This window comes from Rhododendron vialii, chromosome 2a (assembly GCF_030253575.1).
Source record: "Rhododendron vialii isolate Sample 1 chromosome 2a, ASM3025357v1".
Lineage (NCBI taxonomy): Eukaryota > Viridiplantae > Streptophyta > Magnoliopsida > Ericales > Ericaceae > Rhododendron > Rhododendron vialii.
Window position 1 is genome coordinate 45,627,358 of NC_080558.1, and position 14,036 is coordinate 45,641,393.

At 39.0% G+C, this 14,036-nt stretch overlaps 1 protein-coding gene across 1 annotated transcript; it reads left to right on the plus strand.

Moving 5' to 3' along the window:
- The first annotated feature begins 7,853 nt into the window (after nucleotides 1-7,853).
- Nucleotides 7,854-13,827, plus strand: LOC131315849 (uncharacterized). The gene is made up of 8 exons (XM_058345061.1): nucleotides 7,854-8,548; nucleotides 9,106-9,745; nucleotides 9,907-9,972; nucleotides 11,632-11,776; nucleotides 11,922-12,140; nucleotides 12,637-12,850; nucleotides 12,934-13,129; nucleotides 13,504-13,827. The coding sequence occupies exons 1-8, from the start codon at nucleotides 8,032-8,034 to the stop codon at nucleotides 13,628-13,630; spliced, it is 2,124 nt and encodes a 707-aa protein (XP_058201044.1). The 5' UTR covers nucleotides 7,854-8,031; the 3' UTR covers nucleotides 13,631-13,827.
- Nucleotides 13,828-14,036: the final 209 nt, after the last annotated feature.

Genomic DNA, 14,036 nt, shown 5'->3' on the forward strand with positions numbered 1-14,036 from the left:
CCAGTCCTTGCATGTGGATTGGAAGCAAAACAGTTAGATAATTTCCTTTCCATTTAAGTTTGTAGACTTGTTTGCCAAAGAAATACAGGTTTACTTCAAAATTGTCCAGCTTAATTACTAGAGGTGCTCAAGAAAATCGTCCGAACTTCAAAATCGGTCTGAACCGTCCTATTTGGTTCGGTTCTGCGGTTCATTGTTCAGGTTATGATTCCAAAAAAAATAAGAACCGTTAATTTTGGTTCAGTTATTAGTTAGAACCGAACCGGACCGTTTTAACCTAACATATATAAAAATATAGATATGTGTTTGTGTAATTAAATATGTATTTAAATTTGGCAGGTTAATCTTTTCCTTGCTAAAGTTAATTTATTTAGAGATGAAAATTTCATTTGTTAAGAAAGTTTTTAATGTTAGGAACTCAAATTAAGGATTCATTGGTTAGAAAATTTCCTTTGGATGCTAATTGGATAGAATCGGAACCGAACCAAAACCGGACCGGTCTTTTTTTTAATTTTTTGATAGGCAAGTGAAAACATTTTATTAAGGGAAAAATGGAAGGGGAATCCAACCAAATGTTGGAATACATCCAAATGGGAACAAAGCCCATAACACCTGAAGGCCTAAAAGCCCAAAATATACGATGAAGCCCGTAACACTCTTAAGGGACAAAGCCCTAAAAAACCAAGAGGCCAAAACACCCAGATATTACAATAAAGATCCAGCCCAAAGAAAACCCAAAACCCTAATCCTAAACAACTGTACATCTTCAACCCATGCCGTCCGCCCGCCGCCGCCAACATCTAATTGACAACCACCACATCGCGGAATCACCCAAACCAGAAAACCCACCAAGCACCATATGCCACCACCAACTGGAAGGACCGACGATGGGAAACCCAGAAATAGCCGCTAGCACTCAACCATTGTCTTTAGGCGAGGACCGGACCACCCAATAGTAGATACCGGTGGGAGGCCATGCCGGCCAAGCCCCAAAACCACCGGATTTGGCTCATCGTTAGGCAAAAGCGCAGGTAGCCCAAGGACTACAAGGCCGGAAGATCCAATCGGACCGATCTTACAGTTTGTTTAACGCCCTGATTTTCTAAGGAATTTCAGAAGTATTATAAAATAAATTCTTATGAATTTTTTTGATCCATTAGTCATAATTTAGCAAATTAAGTATAATTTACCAAAAATAGATGTTTAATCATCACAACCTCTGAAAATTTTTACTAAATCAAAAGACATCAAGTCCGATGAATTTATCACAACTTTAGAGCTAACTCTAATCTTGTTACGAATCCCAAGCAACACCTACTCAGTCTCCATCCCTAGGGTCTCTTCTCGAAGATATTGGTCTGCTACGGACCCACTAATTTATCTGCAAAAGATATCTGGCCGGCACGGGGCCAAGTTACTCTGTACCGTGAGTGACGAGATTCACCCGACAGAATAATCATACCCTTCCACTTCCACTTCCACTTCCCCTTCCCCCCATACATATATAATATTAACAAAGCAGATAAGAAAATGATGCGATAAGCAAAAAGTAAATAGAGCAAGATCAGTTGATAATACTTGAGGAAAATATCACATCCGCCATTTTCTTACTATCCATTAGTCTTAAGTGTCTTCTAAGATCTTATCCACAAGATCATTTCCTCTTATATCTTCTAACTTTGACCGTCTCATGGAATAACTATCCCTTTATATGTCTTGCATCGGGATTGCAAACAAAACACAACTAAATTACGTATTCAGTCTGTACTGCTCATAGTTTTAAATATCGGCCGATACGGTACGTATCGGCCGGTTCGTACCGGAATTTTCGACTCCCGGTTCGGATATAGGCCGATATATCGGTGAGATTGAAATTCACAGGCGTATCGGCCGGTTCCCGATACGTATCGGTCTGTAACCGATTTTTGGACCGGTACGGCCGATACGGCCGGTACGTATCGGTTCTGGAAAAAAAAAAAAACAGAAAAAACCAAAAAACAGAGCTAAAAAAAAAAAAAACAGAAAAAATCAAAAAACAGAGCTCCTTCCACACATATGTATATATTTGCTTCCACGTCATTCATGTACGTATTGGTACCCCCACGTCATTCATTCTGGCATTGAAGTTGTATTAGCAAAATTATGTTTGACTTAAAAGCTATGAGCTTGAAACTAGTTGTGCCTAGCGATTATGTAATGTAAAACCTCTATGGTGTGTTTATTTTAATGTCTTCATCTTATTTTTGCTATTTATGTCAATTATATCGAAACTTATAATGTTGCATTTTTCTCATATTTGTAAAATCTTTTGCGAGTTTTGATAAATTATCGGATATTTCACATGAAGAGAATGGGCTATTACATGTTTTAAATTAATTAAAATGTGATAATTTAAGCCAATGTTTGGGGCAAAAGTATATTTTTCAAGTTTTATACATGTTGCTGATGATTTTTAAAAATTCACGACCGCGACACCCGATTCCCGCGACGTATCACCGATATGTCCCGATACCGATATACCGCGACCGATACCGCGATTTAAAACTATGGTACTGCTTACAACCATAATAAGGGAACAACTCACCATAACAACTCAGCATTAGGGATCGTTCTTGTCACTGGGATCCTTTACCGTCTCTCAACTCTACCTCTGGGTACTTTACCATACCCTTAAACCTCACACTGGGTACTGTACCGCATCCTGGGAATCTTCCCGCTCCCAAGATATTGTACCCGGGCAATCTCTGCTTGCCCAAATTTACATCCGTTCATAGGATCTTTATGGGTACTTTACCATACCACTAAACCGGATACCGGTACTATACCGCATCCTGAGATCCTTCACTGTCTCCCAAGATACTGTACCTGGGCAATCTTCGCTTGCCCAAACTTACAATCGTTCCTGGACCTTTACCAGCCCATACTTTCTCATTCTTTTATTCTGTGCCTGCCGTCAACTAGGTTTTCTATTCGGAAAGCCAACCCCCAGCTGCCCAGCATTCAAACGAAAAATAACATAATTACGAACAACGAATTTATCTAGTAACAATCATGCTTCAATAGAATGAATAACTTGGTAATGCAAATCACAGCCATTTGCCAAGTATTTTATGAAGTTGGGCCGTTGCCCTTAATGTTTAAGATTTTAGCGAATCTGGAAGGTCCATTTTATATAGAAGAGCACTTAGTAGTATGTTCTTTTTATAAAAAAAAAAACATGGCATCTGGGGAACCTATGGAAACAAGTTAATTAAACTTAGTAGTACTAATATTGTAAATTAAACCTTAATGTTAACGTTTGATTAAGGAATGTACATAAGAATTTTAATTAAAAAAGCAATTTACTCAGAAGTGTTCAATGATAATGGCATGAGCAATTATAAGTAAACTTTTATTGCTAAAGTCTAATTATGCATGGGGACTTTCTAATTAAGTGAGTAATTTAAGAAAAATGGTTAACGGTGATAGGCCAATTAAATTTATTGGTAATGGTACCAATTGTAAGTCTAAACTTTAATTTTTAAAATTCATTTGTAAAAGAATTAACTACGATCATTAAATAATTTACGCTAAAGTAATTATTTTAGTATTCTCGAGGCCTAATTAAACGTGTTCGGGGTCCAAAAATGTCGTTCGGGACGTCAAAATTCGGTTCCGGACCGATTTGAGTCAAACCGCAAGGTTTAACCACGAGGCCGCAAGGTTAAACCTCACGGAATAACTTTCACCGCAACAGTTTCTCTGGTCCTAGCGGCCCTAATATTGCGGCCGCAATGTTTTTTGCTGGGTTCGGATTTTGTTGTTCTTCTCGGTTTTGATGCATGGGATCTCGTGAGGAGCTAAGGATAGACCTAAAAACACATAAATATACTTGTATAAGGCAGGGATAGGATTATAAAACCTTGAATTTGTCGAATTGGATTGAAATCGAATCGTGGAGAATTGGAGGAGATGACTTCTGTTATGGTGATGGAGGGACCTTGGGATTTAATTGGTGCTTTTTTGGTGATTAGATGATTGGTGTGATCAATTTGGGTTTCGGGTGGGGGTTGGGTGTAGCTAGTAAACCCACTATTCTTCCTCTCACTTTCTCTCTCTAAAACTCCATGGGATTGGAGCTCTCTTTTTCTGATTCCTTCGAGTTTTGGCAGTGGTAGGAGGTAGAGAAGAGGTTTGCAGGTTCGTATGGCAGTGGGGTTGGGTGTTTATAGGGAATTCGTAGATGGAGGGATAAGGTGGCATTAATGGAGGTGATGCTCTTGGGCTTGCAAGGGACGGGGTAGGGCAGTAGGGGCCATGGTAGGGGTTAAGGAGGTGGCACGGTGGGGGTGGTGGCCGAATTCTTGGAGGGTAAGTAAGAATTTGATTGGATAAGTTTTTGGAGGAGAGAGAGGGGAGAGGAGAGAGACTTCCTTAGGGTTGAAGATAGCTGCTGGGAAGGATGGAAGCAGCTGGGTGGCGGTCTGGTAGTGGTAGGGCGAGGTGGTGGTAGTTTCTTGGAAAGCTAAGAAATGGAGGAGGAGGAGAGAGGGAAATCGAGAGAGAGTTATGTCAGAGAGAGAGAGAGAGTTATGTCTGTGCATGCATGTGTATATGTATTTGTATGTATAATTTAATTAAATGATATATTTACTAATATTAATTAATATTACTTCTAATAATATTAGGGTCTTATTTTTATTTTCACGTTAATAAAATAAATCGTTATAAAAAAAAACCCAATTATCAGAAGCTTCGGAATGTTACAAAGTCATCCTAATTAATGTTATTACGACATAATAATAGTCAATTAACTAATTTTGGGATAACAATTAATATATATTTTTATTAAAAAAAATAGGGTAAAAAATAGGGTCGTTACAGTTTGGTTCTGGTTAGGTTCTATGTATATATTGGTTAAATTTTGGTTCTCAATTTTCTAGAACCATTTGAAATGATCCGATTATTGATTTTTTTAGAGAACCAGACCATGCGCACCCCTATTAATTACCAAATCATAACAAACCCAACTAATTAAGAAGTGATACTTTGCAATAACCAACCATTCTGTTAGAAGCTCTGATACCACGTTATATTTGTTTGAGTTTTAACCTGAAATCGATTGGCAATAAGTGATACAGCCTCTAAATTATATTAATTAAGTTTGGGTGATTTAGGCGAGCGAAGTCTAACACAATCAAAGCCTACATATTGATCTTCTTCTTCCCTTTATTTTAATTTATTTTTTACCTAAAAAATGAATATGCAAAGTATTGCTCACAGGCCTTAGCACTACATAGTCAATATTCATCTACGACAAATTCTATAGTGCTCACCGCACTTCAGTCGAAACTAACTAAAATCCGCTCGCTACATACACGAAAATAGTATATTTAACCACATCAAACGACTATGAAGAATCAAATCCAAATATTGAATGAAGAATTATTTACCCATCGAACCACCCACTCGGTCTCTACTTGTATACTCTTGTAACGTCGATGTTTTGACCAGGGAGTGAAAAAATAACGTAGTATTATGAATCATAAGGGGCAAAATATTATAGTAGGAATCTCAAGTCCCAAAACGATTATGACCAACACGATGGTCGTTGTTGAGGAATTAATTGTGTTGGCACTCGGCAGCTAACCCCAATAATTTTTTTCTTTAAAACTGGATGGCCGGCCAGTTTGCGCACACATCGACTAATTTCAGAGCCCTGAAGGTAATGATCGGACATAATTCTCAGCGGCTACATAATTTGGAATGTTTGACCTCCGTGAAATCCGAAATGAGTTTGGCTAAGGTGAGAATGAGAAAACAACTATAATAGAAAGCCTTTCTCTCAAGAGTTTACAAGTTTAAAATCTCACGAAAACAAAAACATTCTAAACCTTGCGGTCACCAAGATTGCTCGGCCGTTAATTTTTAAGTCTTCGAAGCTAGTCAAGGTACGTACACGAAAGCTGCCCTGAACGTCTAGTTACAGAGAAACAAAAAAACTTGGTTGGCAGGTGAGGTGTAAACGTGTGGCGATCAAATCTTCACGTCTCATCGTCACATCACGTGGGCAACCATTGGCATGGTGCGTGCCTTTGTCTTGCTCAATTATGGTTCACTCGATCCCTTCCCTGCCACTCATATATATTCTGAAAAGAAATTGGGAACTGAAGTCAAGCTGCTTTTTAGTGCTTGTGAGTTGTGACTTCGTGGAGTTCTTCTATCCTTTTATCGATAGTTTTGTGTAGGGATCATTTTTTATTATTATTTGGTAAATGTGTAGACAATGGCGTAACCATGAATTTAGTTCGGTGGGAACACATTAATTAACATGATATTTTTTATCTTTCATAGTAAACAACCGTAACATAAAATGAATGAACTTCAAACATAAAATTTGCTAAAATATATGGATAATGGGTGTTCATGAAATACAAGTGCATGACAGAAAACTCTTACTTGACAAATATAATAGGGGATGTTAGTGTTATAAGAGAGAAAATATATAATATTTTTTGAATACAAATTGTCATGACCTTAATAATTTGGAGGTAAAATTGATATTATTAGAAATTGCAGTGGGGGCTATATTGTCTCCGCCACTGTATGTAGGGATCAATTTATGTGTACATTTATTAATTTCAAAACTTTAAAGTTAACGATCAAATAAATTGTAGAAGAAGCTTGCCTGCAATCCTCCAATGGGATCTACACCCTCATGTTGTGGCAATTTATGGCACTTTTTCGGACTCAAAAAACTAATCTAAATCATTCCGTAGCCAAAGACCTCTACTTATAGTGTGGCTTTGGAAGAATTCTGATCAAGTAGTGCTTCAAAGTTTAATGCAAGCCGTAAGTACCGTAGTAGGGATGAAATCTGTCTTTAATACATAGTGAAACACTCGCCTTGATCACCATTTGGATTCCATCGATTTCTAAGTTTTGAGTTATGATTTTATTGGGTTCATCATCACTAAAGTAGTAAAGCATAAGTAGCATATTTTTCCAACACCACCACCTATGTCGGGTCTAAATTAAGGTTCTACCATATACTCTAAGGCCCACTCCTAGCAGTTTAGGCCCACTCTTTATACTGCTAAAGGAGTAGTGGAATATTAAACTAAAACAGGCCTAACCCGTTCGATTTCGAACCAAACCCGTTACCCCACAGGCAGCAGACATCCTCCGATTACAACTAGGGTCTATAAATAGGAAAAAAATTTCAGTGCCCGATTATCACGTGGTGCTCACTTGACGTATCTGAGTTGTCTTTCATATTTTTGGATGGCTCAAATTTGTAGAGAGAAAATAGAGAAAGAAAATGTTGGGGTGAGAGAGAGAGGGTTTAATTCTGAACCGTCCAAAAATGTATTAAACGGTTTGAATGTGCTGAATGGGTATCACATAGGATATACCCACTCGCCACTAAAAAATTTCTCCTATCATAGAATTTAATTTTTTTTGATCAGCTAGAATTTAAATTCTTTCCATCTTAAAGTGGAGACTTGGGGTATCCGCCATCACGATTTGAGGAGAGATACTACTTCACGGGCTCTACAAAATTAACAATTTTGATTACTTTACATATAAAATCAAAATTAAATTTTTTAATGTACCTATAACCTATTGAGGTCTGATTAACTTGATTTTTTTTTTTGTAAATGTACTACTCTGTTGGTCAAATTATTAAAAAAAAATGCACGGCGAGACCGTCAATAAGTGGTGAAAAATATTTATTGTTGATTTTAAGTCTCAATGCCTGTGCATGATCCGCTAATAAATTCTTTCTATTTATAAACCTCTGTCAAAATTTTAAAACTTTATCAAAATTCAAACCGAACACGGGCATAAACTTCCTATCGAATTTCCGTTTTGACCCATAAAAAAATAAACTTCCTGTCATAATTCCTCTATCCCCACCCCCTCTCAGCACTTTTCGTCCTTCTTCTTCCCCAACCCCACGGCGGAACCCTAATTCCCCCTTCTTCTTCCTCAATCACAGAGCAAAACCCTAATTCTCCCTTCACGAATCCCACATCTTCCTCCTCAACCATGGGGGCAGTGAAAGACTCAGACCCCTCCCTGGGCTACCTAACCCGCAAGGACACCGAGGTGAAGCTTCCCCGGCCTACCCGCGTCAAAAACAAAACCCCCGCCCCAGTCCAGATCACCGCCGAGCAAATTCTCCGCGAGGCCCGTGAGCGCCAGGAGGCCGAGATCCGCCCCCCCAAGCAGAAGATCACCGACGTCACCGAGCTCAACGACTACCGCCTCCGCAAGCGCAAGGAGTTCGAGGACCTCATCCGCCGCGTCCGATGGAACGTCAGTGTGTGGATCAAGTACGCCCGGTGGGAGGAGTCCCAGAACGACTTCCCCCGCGCCCGCTCCGTCTGGGAGCGGGCCCTAGAAGTCGACTACACCAACACCACTCTATGGCTCAAGTATGCTGAGCTCGAAATGAAGAACAAGTTCATAAACCACGCTAGAAACATTTGGGACCGCGCCGTGACCTTATTACCTAGGGTTGATCAGTTATGGTACAAATACATACACATGGAGGAGATGCTAGGTAAATTTTTTGTTTTTTGTTTTTTGGTAAGTGCAAATTGTAAGTATTGAATAGGAAATCTATCATTTTTGAGCTCTGCTCGAAATGAAGAACAAGTTTATAAACCAAGCTAGGAACATTTGGGACCGCGCCGTAACCTTAGGTAGCCGTAACCTTATTACCTAGGGTTGATCAGTTATAGTATAAGTACATACGCATGGAAGAAATGCTAGGTAACGTTTTTTCTTTTGGTAAGTGCAAATTGTAAGGAAATGGATCACCTCCGGTGCAAATTGGACTGGAGGAGACAATCCTCATCGGTACCGTTCGTTTGTTGCAGGCAATGGTTTGGATGTATTTTTAAACTCTTACCGGTAAGAGTTAATTTTTACCGGTATGAATTGATGAGTAAAGTCGAACCATTGATTATACCAATGGACGGTAGTCTGTCTCGTCCATTTGGACGGGAGAGGATCCGGACCCAAATTGTAATTATTGAATAGGAATTCTATCAGGTTGATCAATAATTGGGGTTGTTTAGGTACTGTTGTTTATGAGTTTATTTATTTTGATGCTAGGTAATGTAGCTGGTGCAAGGCAGGTTTTTGAGCGATGGATGACATGGCAGCCAGACCAACAGGGTTGGCTGAGTTACATTAAGTTCGAGCTTAGGTACAATGAGATTGATAGGGCCAGGTCGATTTTTGAGAGGTTTATGTTTTGTCACCCGAAGGTGAGCGCGTGGATTAGGTTCGCGAAGTTCGAGATGAAGAATGGGGAGATTGGTAGGGCTAGGAATTGTTACGAGAGGGCGGTGGCGAAGTTGGGTGACGATGAGGAGGCGGAGACGTTGTTTGTTGCGTTCGCGGAGTTTGAGGAGAGGTGTAAGGAGACGGAGAGGGCGAGGTGTATATACAAGTTTGCGCTGGATCATATACCAAAAGGGAGGGCGGAGGATTTGTATAGGAAGTTTGTGGCATTTGAGAAGCAGTTTGGGGATAAGGAAGGGATTGAGGATGCTATTGTTGGGAAGAGGAGGTTTCAGTATGAGGATGAGGTTAAGAAGAACCCTCTTAATTATGACTCGTGGTTCGATTATATTCGGTTGGAAGAGAGTGTGGGTAGGAAAGAGAGGGTTAGAGAGGTTTATGAGCGTGCGATTGCCAATGTTCCTCCGGCTGCAGAGAAGCGGTATTGGCAGCGGTACATTTATTTGTGGTAAGTTTGGAATTAGTTTAAGCATGTTGTTTGGACTTGAAATGGGCCTCACATTGAATTGATTATGCAGTTTTTGGTCTATGTTTATTAACTGAATCGTGTAATGTGAAGCTTTTGCTGTTAGTTTAGTCCTTACTGCATTGTTTCTTTGTCTATACCAGGATTAATTATGCATTGTATGAAGAGCTGGATGCGCAAGATATGGAGCGTACGAGAGAAGTGTATAGGTATGCCATATATTATCCTGTTTGAAAAAGTTCATGAAACCCTGTTTATTAGCTTGGTTGTTGTGATGCATTTCATTGAGTTTGTGTTTTTCAACTAATCTCTAAGTGTGTGTAGCAATACAGCTATGGTATTTTTCTTGTGCCATCACATTCGGGTTGCTAGTTTTATCATTCTGGTTTCTTGTTTTCATTTTAGTGCATCCTCTCTATTGACGAACTTGATCATTTGACTTAATTATTTGGTAATTCAATTGTTTCCAGCTATTACTTAGCCTTTATGCACATGAAAAAAGAAATTGAAACAAAGTTGCCTTTTCTGTCATAAAGTATATGCGGTATCTGCTCCAAGTAACAGTCTGTTTAGTACATTCGACCTTTATGTGAAGTTCTTGCTGTTTTCTCCTTTGGGAATACTATTGTTTTACCTTCTCGTTAGTTGCCTCCACTTGTAGAATACGTGTTTATGATAGCTGGGATTTAACTAAATGTCCTTTCCATAGTTCTCCAATTTTCTGATTGATCTGTTTCATTTGGCATACTGGGCTCATAAATTTTCATCCTCTCCTTGTATGAAGTTAAGACTTAAGAGGGCTGAGGGTAGGGTGAAAATTTATGCATTGTTGGGTCCATTTCCTAACAAGTAACAACTTAAGGTTTTGTGACAATTGGTGATATGGCATTAGAGTTTTGATTCTGCGAGGTCCTGGGTTCAAGGCTTGTCACTCCTGTTATCGCTGTCATTCTATGGCCCATTGTGTGTGTGTGTTCGTGCGCCTTTTGGAAATGTGATATGGAATTGCGCTTAAGGGGGGACTTTTAGCTTGATTAAACTTTTGGATCCATTTCCTAACACCTTGAGCTTTTGGTACTTCAGTGATCTAACAAGGAGATCTCTCCTTTTCTTTTTTCAGTTTCCTAGGCTTCATCTGAGATTATAAGTTAAAATGGTGTAATTTCCTTGCTTTCAAAATATGTACTGTATGAATAAATAAAAAAAATTACAAAGAAGATATGTACCGTATATGTGTTATTGTTAGCTTGCTCCTAACTGCCAGCTAATGTCATCATTAACCACATCGCACTTCCCTTTCAAAACATCGACTGTTTAAGTGGATTTATGTTTTTTTTTTTTGCTTTTAGTATGCTCTGTTTGTTACTTTGTGAAATGAGGCCAAGATAATATACTCTGCAATGGTAGTTTAGTCAGCTGTATTCATGTGCTTCTACAACCTGTAAGCCTCATTTGGGTGAATCAAGCTAATTTTATGGGCTTCTAGATAAATGGCACATAGCTTTCAAGAGCATGTGAGAGAATAGTATTCAGTATTCACTGAGCCAAAACTTGCTTAGATCTGCATACAAGTAGTTGCAATTTTATCATAGATGAAATTGCTTGTATGTTCTGAGAATTTTTTTCCTGGAAGTTTTTTTCTTCGGTTTTTGTATTTTAGTTATCCTCTTAATCAATTTAACATTTAACTCACTTAACCAGTAGAATGGAGGAAGGTTTTGTCGCGCGATTTTATCCATGCGAGTTTTTAATGATAGCATTGTGGTTTTAAAGTTATTTATTTAACCACCTCATTAATATTCCTTGAGCAGCCCCTGATTATTGGCCAGGGAAATATAAAGACTCTAATGTACTCTGAAATTGGCCAGGGAATGTCTTAAGTTGATTCCTCATGAGAAGTTTTCGTTTGCAAAAATATGGTTGTTGGCTGCCCAGTTTGAAATACGACAGTTGAATCTGAAGTCTGCACGTCAAATCCTCGGCAATGCCATTGGGAAGGCTCCCAAAGATAAGGTAAATTGTTACTTACATTGTTTTTTGTTTGAGGAGAGAAGGGGTGGTAGGGTTAGGCCTACCGTACTGTTAAATTTCTGAGCATTATGCTAGTTTTGATGAGTTTTGTAACATCAAATTGGTCTCACCTCCTGTGATCAAGCAGTTATTCAAGAAGTACATTGAGATAGAGGTGCAACTTGGTAACATGGATCGTTGCCGAAAGCTGTACGAGAAATATTTGGAGTGGGCCCCAGAGAACTGCTATGCATGGATCAAGTACGCTGAGTTGGAGCAATCGCTTAGTGAAACTGAAAGGACAAGAGCTATTTACGAGCTCGCCATTGCACAACCTGCACTTGATATGCCTGAGTTGTTATGGAAGGTAACAAATATGTATGCAATAGTCTGTGTTCTGGTATCATGCAACATCTGTCAAAATTCGTTGGCCTGTCTCGTAAGTGACATTTTTTTCTTATTGTTTTTGGGTGCATTGTCTTGCATGCTCGCTGATTCAAAAGCTAGGATGGGAAACTATTTATGGCATCGTTTCTTTGTATGCGCTTGCATGCTTGTTGCTCCATCTTTGTCTTCTAAATGTTGGCACCATGGTTAATTAATACTGCCGGTGTGACGTGTGATACCTTCCAATCCATCGACAGTTTTGTGTTGGGAAGGTTTTAGTCCACGCCAGCACCCTTTCCCTCTTCTCGCTAGTGAATTGATACCTTATCATGTGGGCACTTGTCAACATGTTTCTTATGGGTTGCAGTCATAGAAATTTTCATTTCTGACCTCTAGGATGTAGTAGAGATATGGTTGACTTATGTGTAAAGACGGGGGTTGTATCTAACTGAAGCTAACATTACTGTATATGACAGGCATATATAGATTTTGAGATATCAGAATTTGAATTTGAAAGAACTAGAGAGCTTTATGAGAGGCTTCTAGACCGGACAAAGCACGTGAAAGTATGGATGAGTTTTGCTCAGTTTGAGGCTTCTGCTATGGATGTCAAGGATTTGGACTTGCCAGAAGAAAATGTCCAGGAAGATCTTCTTGAGCAGAAGAAGCTATGCCTTCAGCGTGCTAGAAGTAAGCAATCTAAATGTTACCACTACTTTTGTTCGGTTTTCTGTTTCATGTGGGAAGGTTATAGTTTCCTTCTTTCATGACAGGGGTGTTTGAGAGAGGAGTTAACTATTTCAGAACATCAGCTCCTGAGTTGAAAGAAGACAGAGCTATGCTTTTGGAGGATTGGTTGGAAACAGAGACCAAGTTTGGCAAGCTAGGTGATCCCAATTCAGTCCGCGCTAAGTTGCCAAAGAAACTCAAGAGGCGGCGGCAAATAGAGAACGAGGATGGTCCACCAGGGTATGCACATTAACTCAATCACTTGTTCTATCTTGCATACTAATAATGATGTCTCGGCTACTAACCAAATCAAAAAAAAAAGGGGGAAAATGTTTTTGTTTCACTATCTGTCGCATCTTCAGCCCCAATACTTATTCCATCCAATACTTCTTTCAATGGAATGGAGCTAGGGACAATGCCAATTTTGACTTGTCACTTTCTTTCAATACTAGTGCTATCAAGTCGATCATTTCCTTTGTGTCGTCGACATATTTAAGAGTCCATTTTCCATGCTTGTGTCATCCAATGGATGATATTCTTTCGCGGCTGCTGTTTTGGTTTTCCTTTTCCGATTGCTCATGCTAATAAATTGTACCTTTGACAACCTTTGACAGGTATCAAGAATATATCGACTACCTATTTCCAGAAGAAACCCAGACCACAAATCTCAAGATCTTGGAAGCTGCATACAAGTGGAAGAAACAAAAAGTTGTTGCTTCTGATGACGAGGGCGAGGATTAGCAGGCTTCTGTCTTTCTATTTTTGTACCTTACTACTTATTATTGGTGTTGTAAATATTGAGAGCTTTTTGCGCTTAAATGGTGGTTCAAGTAACCGACTTTTCGTTTTGAGTGGCAATTTGATCTTTCGCCAGAATAGCTCGTTTGTAACATGCTTTTTATGTGTTTCGCCATGGAATGGCAATTTCTTGTTGACAACCCCTGTTCTTTTCTCAATAACACGGTCTTGGCCTAATTCAGGACCGACCAGAGCATAAACTACCCAAGCAAAACATGTTGAATATTTTAAAACACAGTAACAGAATAAAAGAATCCTGGGTTCTTGTAAAGTTAAAAGTTTTTTCTTCGTTTTTGTGTGTTTTGTTTGTCTTTTTTGAATTTTTATTAGATTTGTGTTGTATTTTTTG

Excerpts from the sequence above, each read along its gene's own strand:
- LOC131315849 (XM_058345061.1), top strand. The coding sequence starts at position 8,032 with ATGGGGGCAGTGAAAGACTCAGACCCCTCCCTGGGCTACCTAACCCGC. Across the intron at positions 9,746-9,906 it reads CAGCGGTACATTTATTTGTG|GATTAATTATGCATTGTATG; the intron begins GTAAGTTTGGAA and ends TGTCTATACCAG. Across the intron at positions 9,973-11,631 it reads CGTACGAGAGAAGTGTATAG|GGAATGTCTTAAGTTGATTC; the intron begins GTATGCCATATA and ends GAAATTGGCCAG.